Here is an 18,088-nt window from a genome sequence, read left to right on the forward strand (position 1 = left end):
TGTGACCGGATCGTAGCGCCCTCAGCATAGACATCTTTCTTTTCAAAGGGTACTTGGAATGGGAGCAGGTTTAAGTATGGTTGGGATGTGACTGGACTTCCACTTTAAGCACTTTCAGAAGCTGATTTATTAACGGAGTAGGTGGTTTCTTTATTGCTTATTCTTTGTTTATGCTCTAGGCTAAGCTGGTGCTATGACCACTGCTCCTTCTGAGTGGCTCACCCCCCCTTCTTCAAGATAACAATATGGCTTAATAATGCACTATCCACTGTTAACTTTTTCCAGTAGAGACCAGAAGATCAAGTAGACAGCCCTGAGTGAATGGGAGTCAGCAGCGCAGGTGCTGACACCTTAACAGATGACACGGATGACTCCTTGTTAGAAAGCCGTCGAGTTCTGCCTTCTTAACAGAGAGGTGTGGACTCCAGAGAGAGATATCATTTTGCCCCTGTAAAAATCATTAGTAATACCTCATCCTGAATATGATCAGCATGTACAAATACATACAGTTGTGCTCATAAGTTTACATACCTGGCAGAATTTGATTTCTTGGCCATTTTTCAGAGTTTGAATGATAGCACAAAAACTTTTCTTTCTTCTCGTACATCACGGGACACAGAGCCATTTCTATTCCTCTTCAGCCTAGAGCCAGCCTCCCCTTCTCCTGTGCCCTTTGGAATGCCCGCTCTGTTTGTAACAAACTCACCACTGTCCATGACCTATTTATCACTAACTCTCTGAACCTACTTGCAATTACTGAGACCTGGATTCAAGAATCTGACCTTCCTTCTCCTGCGTCTCTCTCCTATGGTGGCCTCCTGTGGACTCACTCTCCCAGGCCTAGTGGACGGAAAGGAGGTGGTGTTGGAATTCTCCTATCCCCTCAAAGCACTTTCCAGGTTCTTCATCCACCCCCCTCTCTGTCCCTCTCTTCATTTGAAGCTCACTGTATTCGCCTATTTTCTCCGGTTTCATTGAGAATTGCTGTGATCTATCGCCCCCCTGGACCGGTATCAAACTTCCTTGATGACTTCTCTGCCTGGCTACCCTACTTTCTCTCCTCTGAAATTCCAACACTCATTCTTGGTGACTTTAACATCCCTGTTAATCTTAACACTCCTGCCACTTCTAAGCTGCTGAGCCTAACCTCCTCTTTTGATCTAAAACAATGGACAAGTGCTTCCACTCACTCTGTTGGCAACTGCCTTGACCTTATCTTCTCCTACCTATGCACTCCGCACACCCTTTCCAATATTCCTTTTCCTCTATCTGATCACCACCTTATTAGTTTCAATCTCTCCTTGTCTGCCTCCTCCTTGCCTTCCAACTACCAAACTATTACCCGTAGAAACCTTCGCCATCTTAACCCTTCTCTTCTTTTCTCTGCTACAGACTGTCTCTACGACAAAATCTCCTCCTTGTCCTGCCCCAACTTGGCTACTTCTGTCTACAACAGTTCGCTGTCATCCACCCTGGATACCTTGGCCCCCTTTACTACGCACAGAATCAAGCCCCGGCCGCTGCAACCCTGGCAGACAGACAATACCAGAAGCCTCAAAAAACGTAGCCGTGCTCTTGAGCGTTTGTGGCGTAAAACGAAGTCACAGCAAGATTTCAGCCAATATAAATCTGCCCTCCAAAAATACCATTCCTGCCTGCACGCTGCCAAACAGACCTACTTTATCACTCTCATTAACACCCTCTCACGCAGTCCCCGTCAACTCTTTTCTACCTTTACCACTCTACTTCGTCCTCCATTACCCCCACCCACTAACTTACTCACTGCCCAGGAGATTGCTTATCACTTCAAAAATAAGATTGAGACGATTCGTCTCGAGATCTCCGCTCTACAGACATCTCCCTCACCTTACACTCCCTGTCCTCCTGCACAATCAATACTTTCCTCTTTTGACCCAGCTACTATAGAGGAAGTCACTAAACTTTTTTCTAATGCCCGCCTAACCTCCTGCCCCCTGGACCCTGTTCCTTCTCAAATACTACGGTCACCATCTGACTCAATCCTACACTCCTTAACTCATATCTTCAACCTCTCACTCTCTACTGGCATCTTCCCCAACCCTCTAAAACATGCACTAGTCACTCCCATACCAAAAAAGGCCTCAGACCCCACCAATCTTAACAACTTAAGACCCATCTCTTTACTCCCTTTTGCCTCCAAACTCCTCGAACGTTTAGTCTATAACCGACTGAGCAACCACCTCACTGAAAATAACCTTCTTGATCCTTTTCAGTCTGGATTTCGCCCACAGCACTCCACAGAAACTGCCCTTCTAAAACTCACCAACGACTTACTAACAGCCAAAACCAACGGTCATTATTCCATACTCTTACTCTTGGACCTTTCTGCTGCCTTTGATACAGTTGACCACCCCCTCCTCCTCAAAAAACTCAATTTGCTTGGTCTCCATGACTGCACTCTCCGTTGGTTTGAATCTTACCTATCTCATCGCACCTTCAGTGTCACTTACAACTCCACTTCCTCTTCTCCAACTCCTCTTACCGTTGGGGTCCCCCAAGGTTCTGTCCTTGGACCTCTACTATTCTCGATCTACACATCCTCCTTGGGTCAGCTGATAGCCTCCCATGGCTTTCGCTACCATTTATATGCTGATGACACCCAAATCTATCTCTCTACCCCTCAGCTCACCCCATCAGTCTCCTCACGCATCGCTGATCTACTAACAGACATATCAGCCTGGATGTCACACCACTTCCTCAAACTTAATCTATCTAAAACCGAGCTCTTAATATTTCCTCCCCCACGTACCCCTTCACCTGACTTCTCTGTCAAGATCAATGGCACATCTATCAGTCCATCCCCACATGCCAAGGTGCTAGGGGTAACCTTAGACTCCGAACTGTCCTTTCAGGCCCACATACAAGCCCTGTCCAAATCATGCCGCCTTAGCCTCCGCAACATTTCCAGAATACGCCCCTTTTTAACTAATGACACCACCAAGCTTCTAATTCACTCCCTGGTCATCTCTCGCCTCGACTACTGCAACTCCCTCCTCGTTGGATTACCTTTACATAGGCTATCCCCCTCCAGTCCATAATGAATGCCGCTGCCAGACTCATCCACCTTACCAGCCATTCAGTGTCCTCCACCCCTCTCTGCCAATCCCTGCACTGGCTTCCACTCACCCAACGAATAAAATTCAAAGTACTAACAATAATTTACAAAGCCATCCATAACTCTGCCCCCAGCTACATCACTGACCTGGTCCCAAAATACCAACCAAACCGCCCTCTTCGGTCATCTCAAGACCTCCTGCTCTCTAGCTCCCTTGTCCCCTCCTCCCATGCTCGCCTCCAGGATTTCTCCAGAGCTTCTCCTATCCTCTGGAACTCCCTACCCCAATCTGTCCGACTGTCCCCTAATCTATCCATCTTTAGACGATCCCTGAAAACCCTTCTCTTCAAAGAAGCCTATCCTGCTTCTAACTAACACTGTTTTACTTCCCCCATCAGCTCATCCCCCACAGTAATTACCTCCTGTATCAATTGACCCTTCCTTTTTAGATTGTAAGCTCTAACGAGCAGGGCCCTCTTATTCCTCTTGTGCCAAATTGTAATGTAAATGTAATGTCTGCCCTTATGTTGTAAAGCGCTGAGCAAACTGTTGGCGCTATATAAAACCTGTATAATAATAATAATAATAATAATAGTTACTATGTGGGTTATAGGCCACCTTCAGGTGATAGACACTGGCACACCCTAAGACAAGAAGTCGTGAAGGGGGAAGATTTGGTCTGTGGGTTTTACCGCAGAAAACCCTGTGGCGGGAAAGGTTAGTGGCGTTTTCTAAGAAAATTTAAAATTTTCTAATGAATGTCTCCTGTAAAGGTTTTCATGCCTTTGTGTCACCACTGGGGGCTGTACGGAGCACATACCTTCAAATGCTTTGCTCAAAAGATCACAATGTTTCCTGGAGCAGCAGGCTTCCTTTCTGTCCAGTCAGCAGCAGACCTCCGGTAAGTCTGGGGGGGTTTTCCTCCTCACCAGATGTATTCTCCCCCTCTTGTTGAGGAAGAGCATTAGGAGAAATACGGAATACAAAAATGAAATAAAAAAAAAAAAAAAAGATTGGCACTCCTTTTTTCCCCTCTCAGTGATCCTATAGGATCAGAAGCCCGCGCTCGCATGGGAAAGCTTTTTTAAAAAAGAGAGGGGGCGGGGCTTAGCGCTTAGTGTGGCGTTAGCATCCTCCAACGTCCAGTGCAGGAATGTGTGTTTTAAAGCACCATTTTTACTGCTGCAAGCTGACTGAGGGACACAAGAACAAGAGGGGCATGAAAGAGGTTTCCTTTTGACACATTTTACTATTGTATCAGGCTGAGCATTAATAGCAGTGGCAGGGCCAGACTATTGCTCAAGCAGGAGATGCGTTCCTTATGGTAGTACATCTGCTTTCTGCATCGGGCTATGGTTGGAAGGGCTCTAGAAAGACATCTACAGCCACTAGGAAGCCTAAATCCATCTAAAAAAAAATATGGCATCCTCCCCTGAGAGAGATGTGGCTGGTCAGAGTGTGCCATCAGGGAAGTCGTGTGTTGCAGCTGCTTTTAGCACTGCAGCCCATGTATATATTACTGAAGAGCTTTTTTTCCTCAACCATTTTAGACTTAAAAAATTGATGCCTTAATCACATCCCAGAGTGGGACTAAGCGTTACAGGTCCCCGTCCATTACCCAGGACCCTCAAACTGAAGAACAGGGGGCGGGAGATGACGAATTTCGCTCAGGGGACCAGGAAGAATCTGATGAATCCTCTTCTGAAGAATCTAAAAGGGATGGATCAGGTTCACAAGAAAGGTTGTTGGTACAGTCTCTCACTGAATTGGTCCGCTCTACATTTTTGCAGCCAGTAGTGGAGTCAGTCTGGCAGCAAAGTATTTCGGCTCCTTTGCCTAAGGTGGGGCACGCCAGATGTGGATCTCGTGGCTTCTCGACTCAGTCGGAAGGTACAGAGATTTGTGGCTTGGGCGGACGCGTTGGTGACTCCATGGGGGCATTATCGACTGATTTATGCCTTTTCACCCCACTCGAACTTCTACCACATCTGCTTCGCAGAGTGGAGGCCGAGGGGATTCCAATGATTCTGTTTGCCCCAGATTGGCCTCGGCATCCGTGGTACGCTGACATAGTACGAATGGTGGCGGATGTTCCTTGGCGGCTGCGGGAAGACCTTCTGTCGTAAGGTCCAATACTTCATCCGACTTTACTGTCACTGGCTTTGACGGCATGGCTGTTGAAAGCCAGGTGCTAAGAGACAGAGGTCTGTCGGATTCAGTAATCTCCACTATGCACGGAAGTCATCTTCTCTGAAGATTTATCATTGTACTTGGAAGGCCTACATCTCCATGTGTGAGGAGATGGGGTGGCGTCCGAGCACATACTCAGTTTCCAGGATCCTGCTGTTTTTGCAGCGAGCCTTAAGCACCATTAAGGGGCAGATAGAAGCTTTGGCTGTCTTTTTCAGCGACCCTTGGCGATTCATTCATTGGTGGGTATGTTTGTTCAGGGGGTTCGACTAGGCATCATATGATGTCCAGCAGGATAAGCCGTGATTGCGGCGATTGGTGCTGTGGTGTATCTCCGACACACCGCCACTCCGATTGTGGTAAAGAGCCTATGATGTAGACTCTTCATCATGTGATCAGCTGTGACCAATCACAGCGTGTAATTAGGAAGTGCCGGAAAACATCCTTCCTTGGTTTCACGCTGACAGGGATAGTCGGCAGCTCTCCTGTTTTTGGTGTGCTGAAAATCGGTGCATTGATTATTAGCGCAGCCCCATCAGAGGTGCCAATAAGTGCCAATAAGTGCCTATCAGTGCCCTTCACAGATGCCAATCAGTGCCCATCAGTACTGTCAGTACCTCATTAGTGCTGCCTATCAGTGCCACCTACTATCAGTGCCCATCAATTTTACATATTAGTGCCTCCTCATCAGTGCCTGTCAGTGCAGCCTCATCAGTGAAGGAGAAAATAAAATGTATATAACAGAAACAAAGAATTTTTTTTTTTTTTTTTTTTTTTATTTGTTTAACAAAAAATAAAAACCCCAGTGGTGATCAAATACCACCTAAAGAAAGCTCTATTTGTGAGAATAAAATGATAAAAATGTAGTTTGAGTACAGTGTTGCATGACCGTGCAATTGTCATTCAAATTGTGTCAATGCTGAAAGCTGAAAATTGTCCTGGGCAGGAAGGGATGAGTGGTTTATTCATGACACAGCAAGAAATTATAGTATAAAAACATACGATCAACAAGTGAAAAATATATAGAAGTTAAAGATGTCATAAAATTATCCGTCCAAAATAAAAGGGAGTAAAAAAAAAAAAAAAAGAGAGAAAAAAAAAAATAAGAATAAAAAACAGTGGATGGGGTCTAGAAGGTCCGCTGTCCATCCAGTGGGACTTCACTGCTTGGTCTTTTACATGCCATTTACTTGGTCTTGTCCTGTAAGTACAATACCTAATAATAAAATGTTCATTTTTGCTTCACATACTGCTGTTTCTCTCCCATATTCTTTGCCTACATAGCTACTTCTTACTCTGATGGTTGGCTGCCTATTCACTAAATACATTAGATTTTAGTTGACTAAAATGTATCAGTGGTTTTAGTCGACTAAAACTAAAACAATTGCAGATGACTAAAATGGGACTGAAACTAAAATGTTTTAGTCAAAAGATTGAAACTAAATCTAAATTCGATGCCAAAATGAACACTGTTGTGCAGTACAATTCGGTTGAGCTGATGATGTACTGAGCTCAGCAGCTCACGCTGTTTCCATTTTATTTTTTATAACTAACTTTGAAATGTCACAAATACCGGTACTTCTCATAACGTTCAATTGGCGGCCGCACAGTGCGAGGCAGTGGATTGCCTCTCAGTGTACTGTGCCCGCACACCACCGCAACGCAATGGTGTGAACCAGGCACATAGGAAACGAGGCATTTTTCCCTTGTCCATGCAGAGAGCCTGCCCTGGAATAGCTGCCCAACACAGTCCCACCACATCTTGTGTGAATATACCCTTCGTCTGCAGAGTGACCGCATCAGGCAGCGCAACAGATGGCCTCAAAACGCTTCTAACGTACTTTCTAGTTTGAAAAATCCTGCTTCAACTCTGCATGCACTTTTTACATTCTGCATAGGTGCACACATGGGATGTACTACACACCCTAATCACCCCGTAAGGCACACATTCACCCTGCTGCCTTTTTTATTTTTATCTTTTTTACTGCACTTTAAAGCTGATGTGTGGACTTGCTGGTTCCAAAGTATAGTTATTTCCCTGTATTAAATAACAGTAGGGGATATTATATTGCATTACATTATACAGTGCCTTGCGAAAGTATTCGGCCCCCTTGAACTTTTCAACCTTTTGCCACATATCAGGCTTCAAACATAAAGATATAAAATTTTTATTTTTTGTGAAGAATCGCCAACAAGTGGGACACAATTGTGAAGTGGAACGAAATCTATTGGATTTTTGAAACTTTTTTTAACTAATAAAAAATGAAAAGTGAGGTATGCAAAATGATTCGGCCCCCTTGCGTTAATACTTTGTAGAGCCACCTTTTGCTGCGATTACAGCTGCAAGTCGCTTGGGGTATGTCTCTATCAGTTTTGCACATTGAGAGGCTGAAATTTTTTCCCATTCTTCCTTGCAAAACAGCTCGAGCTCAGTGAGGTTGGATGGAGAGCGTTTGTGAACAGCAGTTTTCAGCTCTTTCCACAGATTCTCAATTGGATTCAGGTCTGGGCTTTGACTTGGCCATTCTAACACCTGGATACGTTTATTTGTGAACCATTCCTTTGTAGATTTTGCTGTATGTTTGGGATCATTGTCTTGTTGGAAGATAAATCTCCGTCCCAGTTTCAGGTCTTTTGCAGACTCCAACAGTTTTTCATCCAGAATGGTCCTGTATTTTGCTGCATCCATCTTTCCCTCAATTTTAACCATCTTCCCTGTCCCTGCTGAAGAAAAGCAGGCCCAAACCATGATGCTGCCACCACCATGTTTGACAGTGGGGATGGTGTGTTGAGGGTGATGAGCTGAGTTGCTTTTACGCCACACGTATTGTTTTGCATTGTGGGCAAAAAGTTCGACCAGAGCAGAGCACCGTCTTCCACATGTTTGGCGTGTCTCCCAGGTGGCTTGCCACTCTTCCATAAAGGCCAGATTTGTGCAGTGTACGAATGATTGTTGTCCTATGGACAGACTCTCCCACCTCAGCTGTAGTTCTCTGCAGTTCATCCAGAGTGATCATGGGCCTCTTGGCTGCATCTCTGATCAGTCTTCTTGTCTGAGCTGAAAGTTTAGAGGGACGGCCAGGTCTTGGTAGATTTGCAGTGGTCTGATAGTCCTTCCATTTCAAAATGATCGCTTGCACAGTGCTCCTTGGGATGTTTAAAGCTTGGGAAATCCTTTTTGTATCCAAATCCGGCTTTAAACTTCTCCACAACAGTATTACGGACCTGCCTGGTGTGTTCCTTGGTCTTCATGATGCTCTCTGCGCTTTCAACAGAACCCTGAGACTATCACAGAGCAGGTGCATTTATACAAAGACTTGATAACACACAGGTGGATTCTATTTATCACCATCAGTCATTTAGGACAACATTGGATCATTCAGAGATCCTCGCTGAACTTCTGGAGTGAGTTTGCTGCACTGAAAGTAAAGGGGCCGAATAATTTTGCACGCACCACTTTTCAGTTTTTTATTTGCTAAAAAAAGTTTAAAATATCCAATAGATTTCGTTCCACTTCACAATTGTGTCCCACTTGTTGGTGATTCTTTAAAAAAAAATTATATCTTTATGTTTGAAGCCTGAAATGTGGCAAAAGGTTGAAAAGTTCAAGGGGGCCGAATACTTTTGCAAGGCACTGTATTATATCATATTGCTTCTCAGTATGCAGTCTGTTCTGCTGAGTCACATTTACTTTCATGGCACGGATATTTCAGGAGTATGAAGTAGTCATGTTTGTAGCCGTCACTAGGTCAGCAACAGAAAACCTTGTGCTTCAGATTCCATAAATGCGTATTCAGTACAAATAATTCGAAATCCTTACTGAAATGTGAGCTTGTAAATAACAGTCCGTGCTGGCCAGATTAGAATTCCTGAATGATTTACCGTATATGTTTTTCAGAGATATTGAAGTCAAACTGTTGTGTAAAACAGAACTGTTGTGTATTTTTAGCCTATAAAGCCTTTTGAGTTATCGTTGTAATATTTTTCAGAAAGTAATTTTTTTTTTTTTTTTTTTTGCTTTGCTCTGTTTTTATGGTGCATGTTTAAAGTGTATCTAAATGCATTCTTTATTCTGAGTAGAGTAGGGAAGGTTTAAACCCCTGCCAGGTCGTTGGTTTCTCATCTGTGTCTCATTGGTTGTATAATGTTCTGTAAAAATAAAAATATTTTTTTTTAAATAATTCTGTAAAAATAGTGGAAAGTTAGAGGAAATCTCTCCAAAGTGAGGGTGAATTGCTTTACATAAAAAATCAGGTGGGACTTTAAAGGTGTGAAGACTCTCAGAATGACAATCCGAACATCAATATTATTTAAAAGAATAATTTTATTTTAATACATTAAAACACACATATTGGGATGTCCATTTAAAACCAAAAGGTCTCTCTCAAACACGAACAGTTTGTTTTCAACCTCAATGCCTCTGAAGGTCGTGATCCCTCCGTGTGTGTGTGTGTGTGTGTGTGTGTGTGTGTGTGTGTGTGTGTGTGTGTGTTCATAGTGTAATCAAAATGTATTGATAATTGAAAGTAAAGAAAAAAAAATCATAATTTGAGGCATCACATTAGAGAGGGTGGTCACAAGCTCCACGTGTTTCGCCTTGCCGGTTTCTTCAAGGGCTAACATCCTATCGCCCATAGAGAAGAGTGAGCTGTATTTTTGTCTGCGGTCACAGACCAGTCAGCAGCTGCCTGCTCAGCGGCAATCAGCCAACTGATTCCCAGCTGAGCAGGTGGACTCCAACGGAGCTTGCCCTGTGTGTAACCTTAATACTTACCAATGGGTGATGGGCGGCTCATTACCATTGTTTGCGGATCCAGACTGTGGATGTGTTTTTTCACTTTTTTCATGCTGGTGGATGAGCTGTAGAACTTTTTAATTGATTTGACTTTAATTGATCCTCATAATGAAATCTTCTTCTAACCCTGCACTATGAGAGCCTCCTTTTTTCTTTTTTTTTTTTTTTTTTTAACCTTGAAAATGTTCAGCAGTGTCATCAGCACAGAACTGGCAGGAACCAATGGGACCCAGGTACAGCCATCTATTGTCTGCAGCATTCTTACCAGAAGAGGTCTTCATGGAAGAATTGCGACCAAAACCAGGCTAAGCAACTCGTCTATCCACGAAAGAATAGCAACTGGGGTTAAAATACAGTATTTGGCTGTAGCAGGAGGCAGTTTGTTAGCCGAGGGGCTGGATTGAAGAAGAATAATTCCATGCAAGTTTGAAACTGCACTGGAGTTTGGAGATTTGGTCAGGATCAATGGAGTCCTCAGTGCTGAGAAATATAGGCAGATGCTTATCCATCGTGCCATACAATCAGGGAGGCGTGTTATTGGCCCCAAATATATTCTGCAGCAGAATAGCAACTCAAAATATACAGCCAATGTCATTAAGAACCATCTTCAGTGTAAGGATCAAGGAGTCATGGAAATGATGGTTTGGCCCCCCACAGAGCCCTAATCTCAATATTATTGAGACTGTCTTGGATTACATCGAGAGAGAAGGATTTCACGCAGCTTTCATACACAGAAGATCTGTAGTTAGTTCTCCAAGATGTTTAGAATAACATACCTGCCAAGTTCCTTCAAAAACTGTATGCAAGCATACCTAGGAGAATTGATACTGTTTTGAAGGGAAAGGGCAGTCACACCAAATTTTTGATTTGGATTTCTCTACTGTTCGTTTGATTTTTATCAGTTAACAAAATAGAAAACAATTATTTACATTTCTATTTCTGAAACCATTCATAACCACTTCCCGCCCGGCCTATAACAGAATGACGATCGGGAATTGGTTCTTTTAACCTGGCTGGGAGTCATATGAAGCCCAGCAGGATAACATGCTGACGCAAAGCGTGGCAATAGCGAGTGCAGCTTTGTCAGTCTGACACGCCGCATCTCTGATTGTGATAAGAAGCCTCTGACGGAGGCTTCTTACCACGTGATCAGCTGTTCATTGTGAGAACCAGGAAGTTCGGCAAATCGGCATTCCTTGATTTGTGCTGACGGGGAGAGCCGATCTGTGGCTCTCGCTGGCGGGGGGGGGGTGGGGGGAGGGGGTCTGTGCTGATAATCGGCACATTGATTATCAGCATAGCCCCATCGGATGTGGCAATCTGTGTCCAGCAGTGCCCCAATAATAAAGTCTGCCAGTACCAATCAGTGCCCAGCATTAATACCCGTCATTACTTGCCCAATCAGCGGCATCTGTTAGTGTCCATCAGTGCCACCCATCAGTTCCACCTATCTGTCCCCATCAGTGCCCATCAATTCTTCAGATCAGTGCCAACTCATCAGTGCCCATCAGTGAAGGAGAAAACAATTTATAACAAACGAAGAAAAACTTTTTTTTTTTTTTTTTTTTTTTTAAATGTCTGCCTTTTTGTAGTTTAGCAAAAAATAAAAACCGGAGAGGTGATCAAATCCCACCAAAAGAAAGCTCTATATTTGTGGGAAGAAAATTATAAAAAATTTAGTTTGGGTACAGTGGTGTATGACCGTGCAATTGTCATTCAAAATGCAACAGTGCTGAAAGCTCAAAATTGTCCTGGGCAAGAAGGGCGAAAGTGACTGGTATTGAAGTGGTTAATTTTACAGCATTTTTTATTGAATTTTTTTTACACCTGCCTAAAAGTCGTGTATACCGCTGCCTGTTGGTATCCCTAAAACCACAAGGCTTTATGCAAAATTTGCAAAACAGGAGCAGGGTGGGACTTGTTAATCAAATGCAAGATGTGGAATATATTTTCTAGGCTGGGGGTGGATTGCCCGCCTTCAGAGATTTTATTGAAGACAGAGTTATAACACCTTCCCTCTTATTTTGTAGTGCAGGTTAGTACATTTTTGCTGATTGTTTTATTATGAAAGAAAAACTGGCCCAAAATGTTTTTTATTTTATTTTTTAACTGTAGTTGAATATTTTGAGTATTCATTGTGATGGCCAATAAGAGGTCATCATAGTGATCATGTTTGGGATCCAGTTCCCCTGGGTCCCAGTCATTAGTAGGAGACCCGGGGCTGTCGCTGACAACCAATCTCAGTGCTGTGGAACAGATATACAGTATGCGTTGCCCAGGATTAAAACCCACTATTCAATATAATGATATACAGTCAGTAAAATACAAAAAAATAAAAAATGTTACAAACCAAATCTACCTGTGACAAATACCTCAAAGGAAGCTTAGGATAAACAACCTTCCTACCTGCAACAGACAGAGGTAACCAAAGTGCAAATTTCACACCTTGAAGACAAAGTAAACTCTCCCTCTCCAATGCTGCTTTTTAAACCGCCAGTAGCTAAAGGTATTCTAATACATTCTAAATCACATTTTAGCCCCAATTGCATATTCCTTACTTTATTCCAGCTCTTTAAAAGTTTGTGCTTCCTGTGATAAGACTGGGCCATCTTAACTGCTATCCTCTTAGTCCTTGGTGTAATATACTTCTGTCCTTTCAGCTGCAATGTCACGCATGGACATTGGGTGTATGAGGAGAGTATGAATGAGGCTGTAGTCTTGCGATATCTCGGCGCAGTGCTGCGGGAGCTGATATGACACGGTGTTCTAACGGCACACTTCTTAATGGTAGAAGCGTGCCGTGAATCGGGGTGGGGAGATGCGCGCATGCGTGGCTGACATCACTACAAAGAATAATACAGATTACATACCAACGGAGCAAGTAAGGTGACATTTACATAAAGCGACACGCAGTGCTTTTAATGATGATTTAGATGTGCAAAAGTTGTGGGGGAGGGTTTACAACCTCTTTAACTCCCACAGTTTAAAGACAAGAGGCAGCACATATACACAGTGTTTCAGGACATAGTAAAAGAGCATTTCACTCTGGCTCAATGTAACAAACATGTACAGTATAAATCGCACCATGAGAAGATAACCGTCAGAAACTGTAGGTTGAGACTCAACCCATCCTCACCACACTTTATCAAATTTCTCAGGTACTTTTCTATGGGAGTAGGTTACTTTGGTGTAGAGGAGTGCCCTATTTACCAATGCCTTCCAGGCTACTGGTGCCGCAGCCTTCTTCCAAGATAGGAAAATGAGTTTCCTTGCATATTACATTAATACTGTTGGAAGTGTACATATGACCCTAGTGGGAGGCAGCCCGTCCACCAAGCTTAAAAAATATGTTTTGTAAGAAGGACTGAGGGGTATAGCAGTAACAGATTGGATACATTGGAGGCCATCTACCCAATATGCCTGTATAGCAAGGCATTTCCCCAAAAAATAATAAAAAGGCCTAAAATCTGCCCCGTGGAAGAGCAGATTCCGCAAGAGGAAGAGCAATCCCCAAAAAATTTGGCTGGAGTTGGATATATATATATACTATGCAGGAATGTGTACTGTATCAATTGGTCCCTTGCAGAAACCAGCCTCGTGAAAAGGGCCTCCCACACATCCTCCCAATCCCCTTCTAGATCTGGTTCATCGGACACCCCTGATTCTCTACAGAGCAGGTGACATATTTGCTGCCGCTATCTTCTCCTCTTCCCATCTGTCACTGGTTAAGGATACTGTCCACTTCATAGAGGACAGTGGGTGGAGCCTGATATGCAAGTTGAGACACTGGCTACTGCTTATGATTGACAGCAGGCAGTGGGTGGACACTATATCCACTAGCTGGCTGTCTGTTGGCTTTGGATCTGCCCTCTGCCTGCTGTCAGTCATCGTGGGCATTCACGGAACGAGTGTCTGCGAATCCCCTTTGGGCTTGACCTACCCAGCTTTAAAAATCCTTAACTGCTGTTTTTGTCTGTCACGGGACGCCAGATTAATAACATTTGTCATGCAGAGGCACGTTGGAATTCTAAAGAATTTTAGATCCTCTTTATGAAGTCCCCTGGTTATTTTGCCTTAGGTGTAGGTCAGCCAGTGGCAGGTTTTCCTTAATATGAATTCATGTATTACTTATTCATGCCAGTTGTTGTTTTTATAAATGTATTTCAGATATCAAAATGTTTAATATTAATGTATAACTAAAAATAAGAATTGCGGTATCTCTGGAACCAAATACAATAACATGTTCCACTATTGAGAAGTTGTACCTTGTATCTAGGAGCAGAGAGTCACAAAAAACACTTTCAATGCAAAGTACTTGACAGAAAAAGAATGCAATTTAAAAATAGTGAAAAGAGATTTCTACATTTTCTTAGCCTATTGTGATCTTTACTTTTCTTCAGATTGCTCTAACTGTAAAATGTTTTTTCCTTCTAATAAAAATCATGTGGTTTTATTTTTTTTTTTAGGTTCTGCAGAGAGTGCATATGCAAAGAGTCATGAAAAGTACCTTATTGCCCTAAAGGGCTCTGGCCTGGCCTTTCCTGAAGAAAAACACTCCAGCGGGGCTGCAGACCAGTCACCGAGTACAAGTGCTTTATCAGGTCACTGACAGTTATACACTTCATTATCCTTTTCACTTTTTTACTGATTCCTTTAAATAAATAAATAAGCTCTGGAATATGCAAGTATTATTCAAATAGCAGTGTATGTACATGTGTATTCACACAAATCTGGGTGTGCTTTGTGTATTTTTGTTCCAGATCTCTGCAGTTAGGCCCCTTTCACACTGGGGCGGTTTTCAGGCGCTACAACTCTAAATATAGCGCCTGAAAAATCCGGCCCCTTTCACTCCAGTGTGAAAGCCGGAGGGCTTTCACACTGGAGCAGTGCGCTAGCAGGACGGTGAAAAAAGTCCTGCTAGCCGCATCTTTGGAGCGGTGTATTCTCCGCTCCCAAACCGCTGCTACCCATTGAAATCAATGGGGCAGCGCGGCTATACTGCCAGAAAAACGCCGCTGCAGCGGCACTTTGCGAGCGTTATTCACCCTTTTTCGGCCGCTAGCGGACGAGCCGCAGACCGCCGCTAAAACGACGGTAAAGCGCAGCTAAAAATAGCGGCGCTTTACCGCCGACACCTACACCGCCCCAGTGTGAAAGGGGCCTTATGTAGTGTGCAACTTTGCCTCTGTGCGGGAGATTTCTGTAATAAAGACTGGTCACTGCTGCTCTCAACTTGTGCAGGGTGACTGGTTTTGAATCTGCTCCCTCCTGTAGTTTTCTTTAGGCAACCTGTAGTGGGAGGAGCTGCCTTTTTTTTTTTTTTTTTTCCTTTCCAAGACAATGTTTGAATTTGCAGGCATTTTGGTGCACAATAAGTGGATTTGCATCTTAATTTTTTTCTATTTTTCTTTTTTTGTGGCAAGGGGCATTAAAGCCTGCAAGGTATTGTCATAATGTGCTAGTATGCATCGCATTATATTAAACCTACCTTAAAACGTAGCTCTTCCAGCGCCAAGATGTCAGTGCTGCAGGCGATCCCATCTTCACCTGTCTTGCTTCTGGATTCATGGCCTGTGACTGGCTGGAGCCGTGACGTCATTCCTGCACATGAGCGCAGGAGCCGCTCCTTCAGAGCCCATGCGGCAGTGATGTTGCTGGCTGCATGTACACCATCTCCTAAATGGTGCACATTTAGGAGATATTTACACTACCTATAGATAAGCCTTACTTTTTGTCCCCTATGTGAAGGAAAAAAAAGTGTTTGTTTATATTTTTTTTTACAAAAAGTTACACCCAAGCAGATAAAATCCTGCCCCCCCCCCCCCCAAGAAAAATTGAGACCCCCCCCCCCACATATACGCTTTTACAAACTATTGCGAAACCCCTTACATAATGCCGGAATAAGAGCAATAATTCTAACACCACCTCCGTAATGCTAAACTGAAAATATAGGGTATTAAAGTTAAAGTTTGTCACTATTTCATGGGTGCATCCAAATTTTAAGGTGTGACATGTTTGGTATCTATGCTGTGAAACCTTCGCTTTAATATTTAACCAAAAATTCTGCATTTTTGTGCACCTTTAAAAGTAAATTTTAATGTGTTTTTTTTTTTTTTTTTTGTTTTTTTAACTGAAATTTTTCCTTTGTGGTATCACGTGACATAAAAAATTGGAAATACCACTATTTTATTCTGTAGGGTGTCTTTGGGCTACATAAGAGAAGGTGGTGTTTTTGTCGTTTTAAAAATCAAGCTTAGTTGGGAGAAAAAAAAAAAGGGGCTCCTAACTTTTAGCTGGCTCTTTGATTCAAAGCAAATTTGTCAAGCCCTGTCCTGTGTATTCATGCACATTAGAATGTTTAGGGCAGGAAAAAAACCTTCTAGTTTGTGTTTTTAAGAGTAGTTTTGTGGCAGCAAAAAATGCCAATCGCTCCTAAACACCTGTACAAAAACTATATGAGTTTATTTTTATTTGCCAAAAACTGGCTTTTTTTTTCGCCCTTTGCCTTTCAGAGCAGCACCTTGGAGAGAGCGTAGCTCCACCTCTTCACATGAAGCACTGCGTGACAGTGCCCCTTTAAATTCACCTGCTTCCACCATGCCATCAGTTTTAGTGTTTCCTCCGCCATGAAGGAAGCACTGCTGGGGAACCAGAGGGGCTGCGCTCTCTCCAAGGAGGGGGGTTTGGCAGTACCTTTTTTCAGTTTTTGGAATTTGCCCAGCACCCCACCACAGTAAGGGTCCTCTGGTCTTCCACCCCAGGTGCTTGGGTCACGGGCGTGCTCAGACAGAACGTCCATGACGGGTCTCTGCATGTCTGCGCCAAGTCCCTGAGGGTGGGTGATGTCATTTCCGGGGGCGGAGACTTCCAGCGGGGTGTAGCAGCATGTGGTTTCCACTGCTAGAACGCAGGAGGAAGGGACAGGTCATCTGGCTGGGACTTCCTTCTGCTCCTGACAAGGGACATCAGAGGAGCTTCATTTAAGAAGCACACAGGCGGCTGCTGCGCGCTTGTGATGGAGGAGGCAGAGTCGTTGGCAGCGATGGGGGATGCAGGCGCCCAGGTTCCTGGCCAGGCCCAGGTAGGAGAGGTGTGGAGGCGCCTCTTTCCCTTTTTTCAGTGGGTGGTGGTGTTTGGTGTGATGGTAGAGCCTGCAGCTGTCTTCTATGATGACACGCTCTATTAGCAGCTCAGCATGGAGGGAGGCTCTGGGGCATGTTGGGCAGTCTGCGTTGGGCACTGTGTTTTATCTCTCTGTTCCAGTAGTATCTTGCCCTAATAGGGGGTATGTTTTTTTTTTTCTGTCTTAAATAAAACCTCTGCCAAAACGGAGAGCACTACAGAAAGAAAATGTCCTTCATGCAAAAACTAGGGCTGTTACTGATTAAAATTTTCTTGTTCGATTAACCGTATTTTTTTTTTTAAATCGATGAATTGGCTAATTTCGATTAATTATAACGCACATCTACTTTTAGCTGATCTCCTTGCATTGCAACACTATTCTTCCAGCAGGCTCTAAGGGAACAGCATGTCCAAGTGTTGATGGTGGTATTATACATAACAAAGCAGGGGGGCAGAAAACACCCTAGAAGACCTTCTCTGCAGAAGGGAAGCGGAATGGTCATTAAACCAAGAGATATTGCAGATGATCCCCGAAAGTTGGTGTCTTCCTCGGGTAGACCTCTGCAAACCAAATAAATGCGAAAACAAACATCGGTTTTCTTTTCTCTCCAGAGACAGGATCAAGCACTAGACGTGGACTTGTTAACTCACAAATGGGACTTCTCCCTGTCTTTTGTGTCCTCCCCCCCCCCCCCCCCATATTAATACCAAGAGTGTTGGCAAAGTTCAGAGCAGAGTCCACGGATCTGATCCTAATTGCTTCCTATTGGCCAAAGAGACCCTGGTTCTCAACCCTAATGAATCTCTCAGCAAAACCTCGCTGGAGATTACCAATCGGGGAGGACATTCTGGGTCAAGGTCAGATTCTTCATCCAAATCCAGCGTAC

General features: G+C 43.7%; 1 protein-coding gene across 4 annotated transcripts in view; it reads left to right on the forward strand.

The window, feature by feature from the left end:
* Nucleotides 1-18,088, forward strand: part of UBR3 (ubiquitin protein ligase E3 component n-recognin 3) — a 301,116-nt gene that overhangs the window by 51,664 nt on the left and 231,364 nt on the right. For all 4 annotated transcript variants that reach the window (XM_077447962.1, XM_077447963.1, XM_077447964.1 and 1 more), the window contains exon 4: nt 14,546-14,680. In XM_077447962.1, the coding sequence (XP_077304088.1) occupies nt 14,546-14,680 (135 nt within the window). The remainder of the gene's footprint in view (nt 1-14,545; nt 14,681-18,088) is intronic.

The sequence above is a fragment of the Lithobates pipiens genome, unplaced genomic scaffold (genome assembly GCF_037356315.1).
Source record: "Lithobates pipiens isolate NorthernLeopardFrog02 unplaced genomic scaffold, aLitPip1_a1.2 Scaffold_22, whole genome shotgun sequence".
NCBI classification, from domain to species: Eukaryota; Metazoa; Chordata; class Amphibia; order Anura; family Ranidae; genus Lithobates; species Lithobates pipiens.